We start from the raw sequence: 18,977 nt of genomic DNA, 5'->3' as shown, positions 1-18,977 counted from the left end.
AGTAATGTGTTTTGATGCAGATGCCTTGAGCTGCCTGCTGCTGGCAGATACACCACCAGGGGGTACTAGCACTGGAAGAGTCTGCAATGGTTTTAAATTTTCTGGATATCCAGTCACCGCTGACAATATCAGACTGTGGATGTAAAAAGATTCTGTCCTGGCAAAACTGAAACAGCAGGGAATTTGAATATTTCCTGAAGTCAAATGGCATTTGGTAAATGAAGCCAGCTCCCTACCATCCATCACCCAATGGTCTGGCAGGAAGTGTAGTCTAAGGTGTGCAAAGTCCAGCCCTTTTGAAGTGTCCTTCCTCTTGTGAATGAGGAAGTAGAGCAACCAATTTACACACAATAACCTCCCATTCACGGTGGTGTCATCATGATCAGATATGCTGGCTTATTTTGGTCGTGTTGATTGAGGGATTGTGGAAGCTGAGCTGTCATGCCATCTAATCTTTTACACCCGCTTGAAAGGGCAGGAATGACCATGGGATTAATGTCTCAGGCAAAAAGGCAGCATCTTTGACAATGCAGCATTCCCTCAGTACTGCACAGAATCGGATTTGAAGACACAACCTTTTGACTTATTACTCTCCCTCAGTGTTAGTCACTTCCATGGAACTTCTTGTTACTCTCAGTTTTTCTGTTTGTTACTCTCCCTCAATGTTACTCACCCTAAGTGGTAACCTTTTGTTACTCATCCTCAGTATTAGCATTTATTGGCAGCTCCAGTGCCCTAATGGATAAGGCACTGGCCTCCTAAGCCAGGGATTGTGGGTTCAGGTCCCATCTGGGGTGTCTGACTCTTCCTTGTGTGTCCTTAATCTGCTTTGCAAACAACCGCTTATCTACATTCAGTTGATGGGGTGGGCTGTTCCCTGTTGCCTTACACAGCACTTTGGGTGGCACGGTGGCACAGTGGTTAGCACTGCTGCCTCATAGCTCCAGAGACCCGGGTTCAATTCCCGCCTCAGGCAACTGACTGTGTGGAGTTTGCATATTCTCCCCGTGTCTGCGTGGGTTTCCTCCGGGTGCTCTGGTTTTCTCCCACAGTCCAAAGATGTGCAGGTCAGGTGAATTGGCCATGCTAAATTGCCCGTAGTGTTAGGTTAGGGGTATGGGTGGGTCATGGGTCAGTGTGGACTTGTTGGGCTGAAGGGCCTGTTTCCACACTGTAAGTAATCTAATCTAATTAAATTATTACTCTCCCTCAATGTTGCTGTTTGTCTCAGTCCCTCAGTGTTGCTTTCTCACTGTGTTCCTTTTTGTTACTCTCCCTCAGTGTTAATCACCTTCAGTGTTAATGTTTAGTGCATTCATTCAATGTGTCGTGTTTTGGTGTATTGCTCCCTGACGATATTACACACTGGGTTCTGAATGTTGAAATGTTTTCTGCTGTAGAGTGGAGTGTGAATGTCTTACTGTAATTGACGCTGCTGTTTCTGGACAGCTTGGCCCGACATTATTGATGGTACATGTAACGGGAACACTTATTCATTTCTGTCTTTTATTATTTGGCAGGGTTCTTACAGGAGTTTCAGCAGTGGCTGTGTGATGCACGGGCGTCAGTGAGGGAATGTGATGACCTGTCAGGGGATGCACATCTCATCGAGGAGAAACTGCAGAAACTCGAGGTGTGTGAGCCTCCAGTGTACTGACTGTCGCTCTGGACTGTTTATACAAACCACAATTTCAGTAAAATTGTAGGTTAATGTGCCAGAGAGAAGATTGAAACAGTGAGTCTTGTCTGCAGAAAAATCGACATTTTGAGCAAAAGCCCTTCATCAGGTCGGTTTTCCTGCTCCTTGGATGCTGCCTGACCTGCTGTGCTTTTCCAGCACCACTCTAATTTTGACTCTGATCTCCAGCATCTGTAATCCTCACTTTCACCTAGTTTTGTCTGTCAATTAGTCCTCAATATTCACATCACCAAGTGCATGTTGAGCTCAAGGTAATGCTGCTACCCCTGTCCATTCTTGCTTCCCGCTTTGATTCGGACATTTCTTTTCCTTATTCACTTGTTGGATGTGGGCATTGCTGGGCGGGTCAGCATTTGTTGCCCATCCTTGGGTGCCATTTAACGTGCCTTCTTAAATTGCTGCAGTGTTGCAGGTGGACCCACAGTGTCCTTAGGCAGGGAGGATTCTGATGCCCTTTGGGTGGCGCTGAATCATATTTTGCTGCTGGCCAATTATTTCCAGCCAATACTGAGGGAGGTCACGATGACAGCATCCCTCCCACCTTTCAGCGTCCGTTCCACCTCTGTTATGTTCTTCAGCTTTGCCCTGGCTGTATTTGCCACTTTGACTGGGACTCCCTGGGAGCTAAGCAGATCTCTGCCTTATGCAGATTCCTGATGAAGGGCTTTAGCCTGAAACATCGATTTTCCTGCTCCTCGGATGCTGCCTGACCTGCTGTGCTTTTCCAGCACCAGTCTAATCTTGACTCTAATCTCCAGCATCTGCAGTATCCCCTTCCGCCTCTGCTGTAGCTACCTGTTCCAGACATTAGGTATCGAGTAAGTGTTAATGGAGGCGAGGTGTAGTGGGAAGGGTAGTGGGAGGCATAGCACAGGATATAAGGGACAGGGAAAGAGTTCTAAACTTCCTGTATTGAGCCAAAGTCGCTACCTTCAACTTTTTGAGTTTTCTCCTTGGTGGGGGAAGTGTAATTCTCATTCACTCAGTCGTCGGCTGAAATTTTATAGACCGTACCCTGGCCCTGCACAAGGGTAGGTTGGCAAAAGCAGTGTTGCTCTGACATCAGGGGCCAGGGTAAAGTCCAGATGTTATGCAGCCGGTCTCCTTTTCATTAGCTATGTTTACGAGCTCGATCAGAACGCGTTTCACTCACGGGCTGGTCTGGTACTTGTATTGTCGCCCACAGGAATTTCTGACCAGGGCCAGTGTCGGGCAGAACAAGCTGGATGCTGCAGTGGCTGAAGGAAACAAACTCGCGCCGCATTTGCCCAAACCCAGTGCCTCGCAGGTTCAACAGCAGCTGGCAAACAGCCAACAGGAATGGGAGAGCTTCCTCAATCAGTGCCAACAGAGCAGGAAGACTCTGGCAGACTATGCAGAAGAGCTGACCAGGTAATTGTCAACAAAGCACTCGGTCGGGTATTAAAGCCCTGTAAGGTAGCAGCTAGGCCACAGATCTTCACCTTGAAGTCCAGAAGGTTGTAAGTTCAAGCCCCCACGCTGTCCTGAGGTTTGGGAACATCACCCCGTTGAGGGCAGTGCTGAGGGAATGCAAAGCCGCCATCTCTCCGAGGAGTTAAAGACCTGTCTGCGCCCCCTCAGAATCCCATGGCACTACCAGAAGCAGAGTTCTCCCATTCATCCCCCACCCCACCTCTGAAAAGCGACTATCTGAACATGAACTCAGTGCTGACATTACAATAGCGATGACAGGGTGAAACGATTATAAAAAGGGGTTTGTAAGATCATGATAGAGGGAGGAGGTGGTGTCGCGGGAGCAGTCACTGGGCTGGGGTAAAACCAGGGAGTCAGTGGTTGAAATCCCTCCGTAAGAGTTCAGTAAGTTAGTCTCAGCCAAGATGCTAAGGATGCTATAGGGTTCTTGAGGCATGGTGGTACCTCTACTCCCAAAGACCCTGGGTTCAGGTCCCACCTGCTATAGAGGTGACTCTGAATAGGTTCATTAAAAATACCACAATAGGTGTTGCACAGGTATAAGTTTTTTAATTTCTTAACGTGAACTCAGAACCCAACGAGTGTGGCTCACAGACCATGGGAAAGCCTGCCCTAGCATCTCGCTGTAGGGAACTGCACACAGTGGGGATATTGATCAGTATTCCCTGCTTCGGCACTAGTGTGTGTACTCTGTGTTGTTCCGTGCTGCCCGTCATCGTCTTGTGTCCCAATGATGTCTGTGGCAGCTTCGAAAGCCTTCACAAGAAGCTGAGTGCGTGGCTGCAGCAAGCAGAAGGTCGAATGGCCACAGAGTCCATCGGAGAGAACACCAAGAACATTCCCAAGATGCAGGTGGAGGTGGAGAGGATGGAAGATTTCTATGAGGAGATTCAAGGACACAGGTAGGTAACTTGGTTAGTGTGACGAGTGAAAAGACCAAGTGATGCTTTGTCTCTTTAGTATTGTAGAAGCCACAGTACAGCAATGAAGGCTGTCCCCTGAGGTCGGTTTGGAGGGAGTGGGATTTAATCAGTTTGGAGGGAGTGGGATTTAATCAGTTTGGAGAGGGAGGGTATTTAATCAGTTTGGAGGGGGTGGTATTTAATCAGTTTGGAGAGGGAGGGTATTTAATCAGTTTGGAGGGGGTGGTATTTAATCAGTTTGGAGAGAGTGGGATTTAATCAGTTTGGAGGGAGTGGGATTTAATCAGTTTGGAGTGAGAGGTATGTAATCAGTTTGGAGAGGGAGGGTATTTAATCAGTTTGGAGGGGGTGGGATTTAATCAGTTTGGAGAGGGAGGATATTTAATCAGTTTGGAGGGGGTGGTTTTAATCAGTTTGGAGTGAGAGGTATGTAATCAGTTTGGAGAGGGAGGGTATTTAATCAGTTTGGAGGGGGTGGTATTTAATCAGTTTGGAGAGAGTGGGATTTAATCAGTTTGGAGGGAGTGGGATTTAATCAGTTTGGAGTGAGAGGTATGTAATCAGTTTGGAGAGGGAGGGTATTTAATCAGTTTGGAGGGGGTGGGATTTAATCAGTTTGGAGAGGGAGGATATTTAATCAGTTTGGAGGGGGTGGTTTTAATCAGTTTGGAGTGAGAGGTATGTAATCAGTTTGGAGAGGGAGGGTATTTAATCAGTTTGGAGGGGGTGGTTTTAATCAGTTTGGAGTGAGAGGTATGTAATCAGTTTGGGGGGTTGTGGGTGATGATTCTAATGCCTCCCCCTCCCTGATTACATCAGGCTCACGGGCCGCCTCCTTGTCATATGATCATGGCACAAAAGGAGATCTTTTGGCCCATCATGCCTGTACTTTCCCATCACCAATTTGAAGCCCTTTTATGGTGGATTAATGCTGTTGGTATTCAAGCAGGTGACGCAGTTGCTGCTCAGAAAGCACAAAAGCAGACCTAGAGGTTTTCCTGTGGGCTCCCGGGTTCGAGGTCCCCTCATACGAAGGGACGCAGTTCCTGATTGAGGTACCCAACAATAGGATGGTCCCCACTGAGCGCCAACTCCTTACCCTGGCATTCAACCCTCTTGAAACGTACCCTCATCCAATCCTTACTCACTGTGACCTGGGCACCTTGTCATCCTGGGTCTCTGGTGGCCGCTTTGCTGGTTGCTGCCAACTTCTGATTGGCTGGGGCTTCGTACCTGGGGTCCTCAATCCAAACGGTGGCCATTCTAAATGCCTGAGAACCAAGTAATACTTCGGGCCCTTCCCCAAGGCTCTCAGTAGCTCTCAAGTGTGTGTCATCCCCTGCCATCTTTATTCCTTTATTCATGGGATAAGGGTGTTGCTGGATAGGCCAGCATTTATTGTAAGCCTTGAGGACAGTTTAGATTCAGCCATTTTGCGGTGTGTCTGGAATCAGATATAGGTTAGACCGGGGGTATGGACAGCAGATTTCCTTCCCTAAAGACCATCAGTGAACCAGGTGGGATTTCCCCCAACAATTGTTCATCCTTCGACACGTGATTCCAGATTTTAAAAAATTGAATTCAACTTCCACCACCTTGGTGGGATTCGGACCCAGGTCCTCAGTACGTGACCTGACTGTTCAGGTCCAACGATAATACTATGAGGCCATCACCCTTTCCCAACAGGGAGCAGATATTGTGGAACTCCATTAACCTCCAATAAATACTGTCCATTGACAGTATACTGTGAGAAACAGGTATCCAGGCAACTTGTTACCTGGGTTTAGGGTGAGAGGGGAAAGATATAAAAGAGACCTAAAGAGGCAACTTATTCACGCAGAGGGTGGTGCGTGTGTGGAATGAGCTGCCAGAGGAAGTGGTGGAGGCTGGTACAATTATAACATTTAAAAGGCGTCTGGATGGGTATATGAATAGGAAGGGTTTAAGGGATATGGGCCAAGTGCTGGCAAATGGGACTAGATTAGATTGGGATATCTGGTTGGCATGGACGGGTTGGACTGAAGGACCAGTTTCCATGTTGTAAATCTCTGTGACTTTATGTTACCAGTTGTGGAAAAGGTCCCTGGACCTGAAACGTTAGCTCTGCTTTCTCTGACCAGATGCTGTCAGACCTGCTGAGTTTTTCCCAGCAGTTTCTGTTTTTTTTTGTGCCTTGATTTCCGGCATCTGCAGCTCTTTGGGTGTTTTTTTTATAAGAAAATAGAGTCACTTGTTTGACTCAGGGCAAACACAGCAGTGCAGCAGAGTTTCTGTAGAGAGTGAAGAGGCATGACAGAAGATAGCATGGTCATCCAGTCGAGCCCCAAGGAACTTCCAGTCACGGTGATTCTCTGTGACCATGAACACAGGTCTCTTTCTCTCTCTCTCCCGGTGTAAGGTCATTCAGGACATGTAGGGCTCACTGTATCTGGTATCTCAGCCCAGTAACCCGGCCAACTGTGGGAACTTGGATAATGTTCACCTTTGTTTTTTTGGCACATGTGGGAATTTCAACTTTGGCCGGAAACATGATCATCAAATTTACAGCAATGTGTGTGACTGAAAATTAAACAGGCTTCGATCTGGAGCTGTTTGTTCTGCATTTTTTCTAGTTCGCCCACCAGATGTGACCATCCCTTCTATTCTCTTCCCTGGTTTCAAATTTCTAACACTCCAGTGAGCCTGGTCACTTCAGGAATCATATAAGAGCTTCCATTAAGCCTGTGCTGGCTTTTTGAAAGAGTTATTCAATCAAGGTAGCAACGTTAGGTCAATACCTTCTTCCGAAACTAGAAGAGAGATTGTGTAGTCCCTAATTACAGTGGCCCAGTAGTTAGCACTGCTGCCTGACAGCAGCAGGGACCCAAGTTCGATTCCAGCCTCGGGCGACAGTATGTGTGGGTTCTCCCCTTGCACATTCTCCCTGTGTCAGTGTGGGTTTCCTTCGAGTGCTCCAGTTTCCTCCCACAGTCCAAAGATGTGCAGGTTAGAGTGGATTGGCCATGCTAAATTGCCCCATAGTGTGCAAGGATAGGGTAGTGAGCATGGCGCTGGGTGCGATGCTCTTTGGAAGATCGGTGTCAATCTGATGGGCTGAATGACCTGCTTCCACACCAACGGGATTCCGTGCTGTCAGCCCAGAATGCTGTGTTTGTTGAAACAAGTTCCCTCCCGGCCTGACCCCAGCACTGAGCAGCCTGATCATTCTGCCTTCTTGTGTTTGATTACACAGAGTGGAGAGGCGATGATGTCATGGTAGTGTCTCGGGGTTAGTCCAGAAGGCCAGTCTAATGCTGTGGGACATGCATTCGAGTCCCACCATAGCAAATACAAACTCGATAACATTCCAGAATTAAGAAAATATCTCATATGACCAGATTGTCATAAAAACCCAATTGGTTCAATGAGGGAGGGGAGTCTGTTGTCCTCTGTAATAGCCCATTAAAGGGGCAATTAGTCCTGTGAATAAAATTAAATAGGCTTACAGAGCCACCATTCCTTCACTGTGGAGATGGCAATGTGTTTGCTAAATCAATGGATAGCCTCAAATCTCTCACTAAGTGCAAAACACTGAATGTGTTGGATCCCATCTTGTCCCTGCATCTTTAGATTCAAGTTCACAAATATTGAATTTTGATTCTGGATGTGTCCCGTGAGCCTAAAGTAAGGGAAGTCTTCGTTCTGAAATAACAGTGACACGCATCCGCAGAACGTTGAAGATGGAATGGGAAAGCTTTGGTCAGGATTATGGCCTGGTCGAACAAACGGGTTTTAAAAGGACAGATAAGGCTGCTTTTACCCAGTCCTGGAGTGGCGATCGGGGAAGCCTGAGGGATAGTCTCGGAAAACAGCAGGGAGTCATTGCTCCCGGATGCATTCCCAGCAGCTGGGACTCTCCTAAGTGTTGACCGGCAGGAAGGTTGGAGGGCGGGCTGTCCACTGAAGTGACTGAGGTCCTAAATTTGGGGCAGTCTTCTTCCCCGCTGGCAACATCTTCTGCCACATTCAGAGACTGACAACCTAGTGGAGACAGTGCCCGAGTAGGAGCCCAAGGGGGTTTCGGAGCCAGAGAGGATCTACGCCCATCAACGGGACAACGGGATGGACGTCCCTTAGCTGCAGTGGGTCAGCTGGAGTGACGCCCTCTTCATGCTGAGAGTCCAGTCCCTGTCAAATTGTTTGTTTTTTGGATCATGGTGTGCCACCATTTTGGAAATGTGCACCCCCCCCCCGACCCAAAAGGTCACCAGCCTCCCTGCCCGGGGTGGGGGCTCCAGAACCAGTGGTCCTCAGATAGGGCCACCAATGGAGAGGTTGGGTGGGTGGGGTAGTGCAGCAGATAGGCCCGGAGGCCTCTGCCAGGGAAATTCCTGGTGGAGGTTTCCCATAGCTGGTGCTCAGGTCTCCTTGTTGGCTTCCCTGAACCCTGAAAGAGAGGCCTGAGCCCATAGAGGGAGCAGGACTGAGTCCCGGAAAGCAGGAGCAGCAAAGTGAGGGAGAGAGGCCCACAGGCCTCTCGAGGATAGGGTAGGGGGGTATGGGTCTGGGTGAGGCCTGGAGTTGGTCTTGGGGAGGGAGTCAGAGGGACAGGGATGGTGGTAAACCCCAGAGCTGCGGTGCCTGTCCAGGATTGAGATGTTTCTGTGACAGGTGGCAGCCGAGTCACGCGAAGCTGCATCACCACAACACATTTCCACCTACCTCAGGATCATCCCCACCCATCAAAGGCGCCGTCCGTCCTGTGAGATGCCGTCGCTTTGGCGCCTAATTTTCCTCTTTGCCCACACAGGGACGCTTTCGACAGCCTCTGCCAGAAGGCGCAGACTCTGAACGAGCTGGGCTACGGAGACGGAGGGGCCACTCGGCCTGCCTCCCAGCTGCTAGCCCGGCACCAGCAGCTGGCCAAGACGGTGAAGGAGAAGCTGAGAGCCGGCCAGCTGGGGCTACAGGAGCACCAGGTCTTCGAGGAAACACTGCAGAGCACCTGGGCCTGGCTCAGAGAGGTCCAGAGCAGAATCACAGCCATCGACAGCACTATGGGCAGCAAGGCCACACTGGAAAAACAGCTGCTTCAGATCCAGGTGAGATCCAGATAGGATTGGAAAGATCCAGGTGTGTCAGTCAGTTCCAGCTGAGATCCAGATAGGATTGGCCAGATCCAGGTGTGGGATAGATAGGATTGGCAAGATCCAGGTGAGATCCAGATAGGATTGGTAAGATCTAGCTGTGTCAGTCAGATCCAGATGAGATCCAGATAGGATTGGCCAGATCCAGGTGTGGGATAGATAGGATTGGCAAGATCCAGGTGAGATCCAGATAGGATTGGAAAGATCCAGGTGTGTCAGACAGATCCAGGTGAGATCCAGATAGGATTGGCCAGATCCAGGTGTGTCAGACAGTTCCAGCTGAGATCCAGATAGGATTGGCCAGATCCAGGTGTGGGATAGATAGGATTGGCAAGATCCAGATGAGATCCAGATAGGATTGGTAAGATCTAGCTGTGTCAGTCAGATCCAGATGAGATCCAGATCCAGATTGGATTGGCCAGATCCAGGTGAGATCCAGATAGGATTGGCAAGATCCAGGTGAGATCCAGATAGGATTGGCAAGATCTAGCTGTGTCAGTCAGATCCAGATGAGATCCAGATAGGATTGGCCATATCTAGCTGTGTCAGTCAGATCCAGATGAGATCCAGATAGGATTGGCCAGATCCAGGTGTGGGATAGATAGGATTGGCAAGATCCAGGTGAGATCCAGATAGGATTGGCAAGATTTAGCTGTGTCAGTCAGATCCAGATAAGATCCAGATAGGATTGGCCAGATCCAGATGAGATCCAGATAGGATTGGCCAGATCCAGGTGAGATCCAGATGGGATTGGCCAGATAGATCCGGGTATTATGGACAAGACCAGACCCCTCAAATATTTTAAGAAGGAAGCCAAGACCCTAACTTTATTTTAAAGGTAAATGTGAAGTGTCTGTTCCAGATGCAATGTGACTGGTCAAACTACTTGACATTAATCAAAACACAATTTATTTAAATAATGTAGTTAAAATGCAACAAAAGAAAGAGGACATTAGAATAACTTAACTCTATTGGAAAACTTAACCAAATAGTAGATATAATACCTATTGGTAATTAACTGTTCCAATATGGTAATATCCCATAAACACACTCCGAGAGAAAATGAAAAAATCAGACACAGATTCTCACATGCAGTTCTCCCAACCAGAAGGGAAAAATGTTAAGAGAAAATTCAGAGAAAGTTATATTTACTGAAGCTGCCAACTCTGTTGAGACCCTGAAGCCTTGTGGGTGGCACGGTGGCACAGTGGTTAGCACTGCTGCCTCACAGCGCCAGAGACCCGGGTTCAATTCCCGACTCAAGCGACTGACTGTGTGGAGTTTGCACGTTCCCCCCGTGTCTGCGTGGGTTTCCTCCGGGTGCCCCGGTTTCCTCCCACACTCCAAAGATGTGCAGGTCAGGTGAATTGGCCATGCTAAATTGTCCGTAGTGTTAGGTAAGGGGTAAATGTAGGGGTATGGGTGGGCTGCGCTTCGGCGGGTCAGTGTGGACTTGTTGGGCTGAAGGGCCTGTTTCCACACTGTAAGTAATCTAATCTAATCTTTAAAGCTTCTGATGCTATTGGAAAAACCGAAATCCTTGTCTGTGAGAGCTGGCCACACCCATTCAAGCTGTCCAACAAAATCCCAAAACCTCCCAAGCTGTTTCCACTCCCCGGACTGCTCAGCACTTCTGCCTCACAACCTCTCTGATATAGATATAGGTATAGATATTGATATAGATAACCAGATCCACATGTTGTGTAGATACAGGTAATCAGATCCTGGTGTGGTAGAGCTATGGCTAACCAGATTGTAGTGTGGTTATGGACATGGCTAATTAGATCCTGGTGTGGTAGAGATACAGGTAACCAGGTCCTGGTGATATGGACATGGGTAACCTTATCCTGCTGTGGTATGGACATGGGTAACCAGATCCTGGTGCGGTATGGACATGGGTAACCATATCTAGCTGTGGTATGGACATGGGTAACCAGATCCTGGTGAGGTATGGACATGAGTAACCATATCTTGCTGTGGTATGGACATGGGTAACCAGATCCTGGTGAGGTATGGACGTGGGTAACCAGATCCTGGTGCGGTATGGACGTGGGTAACCAGATCCTGGTGCAATATGGACATGGGTAACCAGATCCTGGTGAGGTATGGACATGGGTAACCAGATTCAGATTTACCCCTGCACCTCTTCAAACGGGAGCTTTCCTGGGCAGAGCTGCTCAAGGAACTGAAAATACTGACACTCCCCCACTCTGTCTTTGTCGGTTTGTTTTCTTGCCCTGGGCTGCCCGACCTGTGTGCATGTGGGTCAACTCACATCTCTTGACTCAGCCTCAAAATGAGGGCATTGCTGGCAAACCAATTCATTTGTTGTGCACGCCTTATTTCCCTTCAGAAGATAATGTTTCAGTTAATGCCCACTGCACTGGGCAGTTAAGAGTCAAGCACATTGGGGTCTGACTGGAGTCACATATACCACTTACAACACCCACCAAACCCATGACGTGTACCATCCAGGAGGACAACAATAACAGATACATGGGAGTACCACCACCAGCAAGTTCCCCTCCAAGCAACACACCATCCCTGACTAAGACATATATCGCTGTTCCTTCATTGCTGCTGGGTCAAAATCCTGGAGTACCATTCCAATCAGCACTGTGAATGTACCAATGTAAGGTAGACTGCAGTGATAGAATGTTCGAAACATCAAACATCAGAGCAAAAGTATGCTGTTCAGTCCTTTGAGAATGCCATGCCAACCTGAATTATCATGGCTGATCCTCTATCTCATCGCCATATTTCCGCTTTCTCTTCATATCCCATGATGCCTTTAGTATCTAAACATTGATCAAATTCTTCCTTGAGTGACTCGGCCTTCACAACCTTCTGTGTAATGAGCACCACGTATTATTCAAAAGAGCGGCTCATCAGCACCACCACGATGGCTCAGTGGTCAGCACTGCTGCCTCACAGCACCAGGGACCCAGGTTCGATCCCGCCCTCAGACAACTGTCTGTGTCAAGTTTGCATATTCTCCCCGTGTCTGTATGGATTTCCTCCAGGTGCTCCAGTTTCCTTCCACCCTCCAAAGATGTGCAGGTCAGGTGGATTGGCCATGCTAAATTGCCACTGGTGTCCAGGGTTGTGTAGGTTAGATGAATTGGCCATGCTAAATTACCCATGGTGCTCAGGGATGAGTGGGTTAGGTGGATTGGTCATGCTAAATTGCCCGTGATGCGCAGGAGGTGCAGGTTAGGGTGGATTGGCCATGGGAAATGCAGGTTTACAGGGGATAGGGTAGGGGAGTGGGTCCGGGTGAGTTGCTGTTTGGAGGGTTGGTGTGAATTTGATGGGCTGAATGGCCTGCACCCACACAGTAGGTAATTCTATGATTCTCATAGGCAGTCTAGTATGTGTGGCCTAGCTGGTGACATGTACGTCCCATGAAGGAATGAAAAACAGTATTCGACCATCCATGGTCCTCGAGTTTTTTTCTATAAAAGGAAATACCTTCCCTTGTCCTGTCCTAGGTCTGGGAAATACCAATAACATTCAAAAGGTTTTAAGTGCCTGCCACAGACTCATTTCCAATGTGAAGGGGGATCTGCTGTCCATAGAAAATCAGGCCGGCTCACCTGTGTAACCAAACCCTATTGTGCACCCCAATGCATGTTGGGAGTGCATGATGAATAGCACCTAACCTTGTGTCTCTCCTTGACTTCACCATGTGGAAGCTGTGTCTTTCCTGTGAATATGAATACTAAGCAAACCAATTAGTATATAGATGTTTGAAGATGAAAGCAGTTACACTGTTCAGGGTGCCATATTCAGTCGTTGGTCAGTTGGGATATTAGGTCCAGTTTTGGGTACCCTCAGGTCGGAAGCGATGTTAAAGTCATTGAAAAAGTGAAGAAAATATTTATTAAGGTGACACCAGAAATGAGAGACTTTGGTTATGAAGAAAGAAATGGGACTATTATTCATTACTGTAAAGATTGAAGTGCAAAGGAAATTTAATAGAAATGTTTGCAATTATGATGGGTTTTTGTTAAGTCGCTGGTTGGCAAGTCAGTAACTAAATGCACAAATTAAGACAATTTCCCAGAGAAATCTCTTCTGACAGAAGGATTGTCAGGATATGAGGGGCAGAAAGTCAAACCTTGCTGGAAAGGTTTGTCCACGGGCAACAGACATAGAAATTGCTGGAGAAACTCAGCAGATTTGGCAGCATCTATAGAGAGAGTAACAGAGTCGACACCTCAAGTGCACCAGGAAGGATGTTATTAAACTGGAAAGAGTGCAAAAAGGATGTTGCCGGGACTGGAAGGTTTTAAATTTTAAGGAGAGGCTGGAAAGGCTGGGATTCTTTACACTGGAGGGTTGGAGGCTGAGGGGTGACCTTATAGAGGCCTATAAAATCATCAGGGACATGGATAGGGTGAATAGCCAAGGTCTTTTCCCCAGGGGAGGGGAGTCCAAAACTAGAGTGCATAGGTTGAAGGTGAGAGGGGCAAGATTTAAAAGGGACATGAAGAACAACATTTATATACAGAGGGTGGTGCGTGTGTGGAATGAGCTGCCAGAGGAAATGGTGGGGGCTGGTACAGTTACAATGTTGAAAAAGATAGGTACATGAATAGGGAAGGTTTAGAGAGATATGGGTCAAACATAGGCAAATGGGACTAATTTATGATTTGGAGGTGCCGAGTTGGACAAGGGTGTACAAAGTTAACAATCACACAACACCAGGTTAAAGTCCAACAGGTTTAATTGGAAGCACTAGCTTTCAGAGCGCTGCTCCCTCATCATGTGGTTATGGAGTATTGTGGTGGACTAGTTTAGTTAGGATACCTGGTCAGCATGGACAAGTTGGACTGAAATCCATCCCTTTTTGATCCTTCTTCTGCGTTCTGAGGTAAAATTATACTGAAACATCAACTCTGTATCCACACACACCAAACCCTGCTGTGTGTATTTCTGACTTTACTGTGGAACAGAATGGTACAGTCTTTCCCCCCTCACAGCCAGTGGGGAGATTTAACAAACGCAGGCTCTCCCGGTGCAGTCAGTGTTAAAAAAAAGGAAAAAAAAGGACACTATACTTGTTTTGAACTTGTTGTGTTATCCTGTCTAGGAGATCCTGCTGATGAAGGGTGAAGGCGAGGTGAAGCTGAACATGGCGCTTGGTAAAGGGGAACAGTCTCTGAAGAGCAGTAACCAGGAGGCAAGGGAGGCTATTCAGAACCAGCTTCAGGCTCTGAAAGAGGCTTGGGCCAAGGTCGTCAGTAGCTCCGTGAACTGTCACAGGTACAGCCTGACTCCAAACTAACTGTGGGCACGCTCATTGAAGTCCCAAACCAGCTTTATGTCGCAAAAGTAACAGTTAATTTTCCTGATTATCTGCTGAATTTTCTGGTGCAGTTTGTTGCCTATTTTCTGTGAAATAAAGTTAAATACCAGACGACACCAGGTTATAGTCCAACAGCTTTATTTGGAAGCACTAGCTTTCGGAGCGCTGCTCCTTCATCAGGCCAACCCACCTCCAAAAGCTGGTGCTTCCAAATGAACCTGTTGGACTATAACCTGGTGTCGTGTGGTTTTTTTAACTTTGTCCACCCCAGTCCAACACCAGCTCCTCCATATTCTGTAAAACATTCAGATAATATGAGCTGAATTTTAATCTTCAGATGTTTGGTCAGAGATAGGTTTAAAGTCCAAACAAAAAAAAACTCTTTCTCGACCTAAACCCATCTCCAAACCAACGTTCAGTCAGTGCCCCTTCAAGGAGAGGGTGGTACGTATATGGAATGAGCTGCCAGAGGATGTGGTGGAGGCTGGTACAATTACAACATTTAAGTGGCATTTGGATGGGTATATGAATAGGAAGGATTTGGAGAGATATGAGCTGGGTGCTGGCAGGTGGGACTAGATTGGGTTGGGATATCATTGTCGGCATGGACGGGTTGGACCGAAGGGTCTGTATCCATGCTGTACATCTCTATGACTTCAAATGATGAGATCGGTCACAGCTGACCTTGGTGAGTTTTGAACTCACAGTTTCCACCTTTCGGATCCCTGATCAGGATCTCCAGCCCGCCCTCTGTATTTCAGGATTGCCAGCATCTAATGTTGTGAGGTAATATGAGGGGAGGCCGATAATGCCGGGTTAAAGAGCTCAACGTGTGACCAGGCAAAGGTCAGCACAGCTGAGCAGACGGTTCGCCGACGGAGGGTTTAATCCCTGTGTCGGCTGAAGTCCACCAATCAAGGCCCTGAATTCTAAAGCTTACCCTTCACCCAGGCGTGGTGACCCTCTCTCCAATGAGAGAACAGACTCTGGGATGATGGTGACTTACACTTCTGTCTTGTATAGTGAATATAATCTCACTTAGGGCGGCACGGTGGCGCAGTGGTTAGCACTGCTGCCTCACAGCGCCAGGGACCTGGGTTCAATTTCCGCCTCAGGTGACTGACTGTGTGGAGTTTGCACGTTCTCCCCGTGTCTGCGTGGGTTTCCTCCGGGTGCTCCAGTTTCCTCCCACAGTCCAAAGATGTGCGGGTCAGGTGAATTGGCCATGCTAAGGGGTATATGTAGGGGTATGGGTGGGTTGCGCTTCGGCGGGTCGGTGTGAACTTGTTGGGCCAAAGGGCCTGTTTCCACACTGTAAGTAATCTAATCTAATCTAACCTTCACGATCTCCATTCCTCATCATTGATGGGGGTCCTTGTTATCTCACCCTTTGAACTGACAGGACTTAGTCCATTCAAAACCCATCCATCTACCTGGAGTTAAATCAGGTTTCTTTCTGTAAAAAGGACAATGGTCCTGTCTGAGGTCTGGGAAACACGGATAACACTGGAAAGGCCTGCCATAGACACATTTCCAATGCAAAGGAGGATCCGCTGTCTGTAGAAAATCAGGCCTGCTCAACTGTGTAACCAATCCCTGTTGTGCATGTTAGGAATTCATTACGAATAGCATCTATCCTTGAGCTATTCCTCCATCAGTAGTGTCCCATTGGTAACCGTGCCATGTGTTGCTCCTTTGCCTTCCAGCCAGCTGGAATGGGTAGTGGTGCAGTGGAACGGGTTCCAGGAAACTAAGAAGCAGCTCCAGCAGTGGATGGAGACGACGGAGCAGGGAGTGAGCCAGGGCCTGGAGCTGCAGAACGACCTGAAGGACAAGCTCCTGCAGCTGGAGCGGCACCAGAGTCTGCTGGCCGACATCGAGAAGCACTCAGCCGTTCTCTCCCGGTTGATTGAGAAAGCCAGGGAGCTGCTGGAGAGAACTGGAGACGCGTCTTTCACGGAGGATGCACAGCTGGAGATGAGGACCCAGTTTGCCGATATTGTTGTGGTTGCCAAGGTAACTGCCCCTTCCTGCTCCTGTCCGATTCCCCAGCATTGTAAGGGAAATAGCATCGACTGCAATTGTGTTTTTATTTGGTGTATTTATTGTCATGCTCTCCAACGTCATCTTAAAACACAGGAAAATAAACCAAAAAAAAATAAAGGCAGAAAAATTAAGAATTTAAGCAAGTGTCCAACTCTACAGCTCCTCTTGTTAAGTGCTCTGTCATGGCTTGTATGAGTCCCCATCGCCACTACTGCCGGAATGGAAGTGGCCATCTTTGGCGCCATCTTGCCTCCATTGACACTCTCACTGCTCTATGGGTAACCCAATGTGAGGGTTGCAGAATTAACTGCTCTCTGGTTCAAGAGCCTCCCTTTGCACAATATAGTTTGCATTTTCAGCTCCATGGGAGGGTAAGGTTGAAGGACATGTTCACTCTGTGCCCATCGGACATCATCTGGGGAAACCACTCCCCTGCGCGTCTTAACATCCGAGTGGGGAGAACTCACTGCCCCATGAGCCATCCAGACTCCATCACAGGTTCTACACTGAGGCGGCCCCTTTCACTGAAATGTCATGGTTCATAATGGGGCTATTCGGCCCATTGTGCCCCCACTGGCTTGTGAAATGAGCATCATTATCTAGTGGCAATCTCCTGCCTTTTCCCCATGCACATTATGTTAATCTCTTGAGTGTCACAGTTGAATCTGCCTCCACGGCAGTTCATTCCATGTGCCAACTATTTGCTGAGTAAGGAAAGTTTTCCTCAGTGTTTTTGTGGATCACTTTAAATCAACGCCCTCTACATTTTTTAATGAGTGGGAACATGTTCTCCCCTCATGATTTTGGAAACCTCCATCCAGTCTCCTCATCAAGGAGAACAGTCCCAACTTCTTCCATCTGTCCTCACAACTGAAGTTTCTCGCCCATTCTTGTAAATCACTCCTGCACTCTCTCCCGTGCACACACATCTTGGCTGTAACGTGGTGTCCATGACCATAAACAGTACTGCAGCCGACGGTGGAATGCTACAGGTGAGCAGGGTCTGGTGATCCGAAGGTGAGTTTTAATTTTAGGGTGGCATGGTGGCTCAGTGGTTAGCACTGCTACCTCACAGTGCTAGGGGCCCGGGTTCGATTCCAGCCTCGGGTAACTGTCTGTGTGGAGTTTGCACATTCTCCCCGTGTCTGTGTGTGTTTCCTCTGGGTGCTCCGGTTTCCTCTCACAATCCAGGTCAGGTGAATTGGCCATGCTAAATTACCCATTGCATTAGTTGGGGGTAAATGTAGGGGAATGGGTCTGGGTGGGTTGCTCTTTGGCGGGTCAGTGTGGACTTGTTGGGCCGAAGGGCCTTTTTCCACACTGTAGGGAATCTAATCTAATCTAAAAAAAACTCCCAAAATGTTGGTTCAGGTCAGATGTCAAAATCTTACAAACCCCAAACCCCTACCTGAATCACCCCACCCCAGGCAATCTGCCCACTTTTAGGTTTAATGGAGGTGTACCAATGCCGGTGGGGAGGGGGGAGATGGTTAGCTAATCATCGCCCCTGGAGGAAGGTTGGCAATTAAAATAGATAATGAGGCGGGATTTGCAGCTCACTCAGTAGCCGGTCAAATTTCATCGGTCTCAGGAAAATCATAAACTACAGCGAGGCAAGGACAGCTTTGTGGAGTTTCTCTTATGACCATATGAGGCAGAAGTGGGCCATTCAGCCCCCTTGGGCCTGCTGCCCATGTAGTGCGATCATGGCTGACCTGTTTGTGTTCTGCATTCCACATTATCATCGAGCCCTGGTAACCTTCGATCTCCTGCCCATCAGGAAGCCAACTAGCTCTGCCTTGGAAATATTCAGTCATCTCGCTTCCACCGCTTCCTGAGGCAGAGAGTTCTAAAATCCTCAGAGAGAAGAAAATTCTCCTCTTTCGTTCTATCAACAAAAAACCGTCTGAACCAACTCCAATGCATTTATAACCTTCCTTAAATAAGGGGACCAAAACCGTACCTAGTATTCAAGAAGTAGTCTAACCAGTGTCCTGGAATGAAGCATAAACACGATTATGTTTGTGCTCAATTCCTCTTGAAATAAAGGATAACATCCTATTACCCTTCTTGATTACATGCTAAGCTAGCATACTAACTGCTTGGGACTCACCAGGACATTTCAATCCCTCTACACCTCAAGAGTCCACAGTTGTTTTCCATTTTAATAATGCTCTGCTCTTCTTATTCTTAAAGTGAAAATCTTTGCATTTCTCCCCATTGTATTCCATCTACCAGATCCTTATTATCTACTATTAACATCCCTCCCCCACCAACTCATTCTCACTCTGTAGAGAACCAGCCCTCACATTACTCCTGCTTTCCTTCTCAAATACCTGCAGAAGCTCTTGCTGTCTATTTTGACATTCCTAGCTGGCTTCCTCTATTGCTCTAATTTCTTCCTCCTGATTAACCTC

The 18,977-nt window shown here is 47.8% G+C and overlaps 1 protein-coding gene across 2 annotated transcripts in view; it reads left to right on the top strand.

The window, feature by feature from the left end:
- The first annotated feature begins 3,027 nt into the window (after positions 1 to 3,027).
- Positions 3,028 to 18,977, top strand: part of LOC132819864 (nesprin-1-like) — a 339,003-nt gene continuing 323,053 nt past the window's right edge. For both annotated transcript variants that reach the window (XM_060831771.1, XM_060831770.1), the window contains exons 1-5: positions 3,028 to 3,091; positions 3,901 to 4,056; positions 8,867 to 9,158; positions 14,299 to 14,471; positions 16,221 to 16,530. In XM_060831771.1, the coding sequence (XP_060687754.1) occupies positions 3,956 to 4,056; positions 8,867 to 9,158; positions 14,299 to 14,471; positions 16,221 to 16,530 (876 nt within the window). In that variant the 5' untranslated portion in view covers positions 3,028 to 3,091; positions 3,901 to 3,955. The remainder of the gene's footprint in view (positions 3,092 to 3,900; positions 4,057 to 8,866; positions 9,159 to 14,298; positions 14,472 to 16,220; positions 16,531 to 18,977) is intronic.

This window comes from Hemiscyllium ocellatum, chromosome 10 (genome assembly GCF_020745735.1).
Source record: "Hemiscyllium ocellatum isolate sHemOce1 chromosome 10, sHemOce1.pat.X.cur, whole genome shotgun sequence".
Classification (NCBI taxonomy): Eukaryota; Metazoa; Chordata; class Chondrichthyes; order Orectolobiformes; family Hemiscylliidae; genus Hemiscyllium; species Hemiscyllium ocellatum.
The sequence above is the reverse complement of the archived record's forward strand: the minus strand, read 5'-3'. Positions and strand labels throughout refer to the sequence as shown.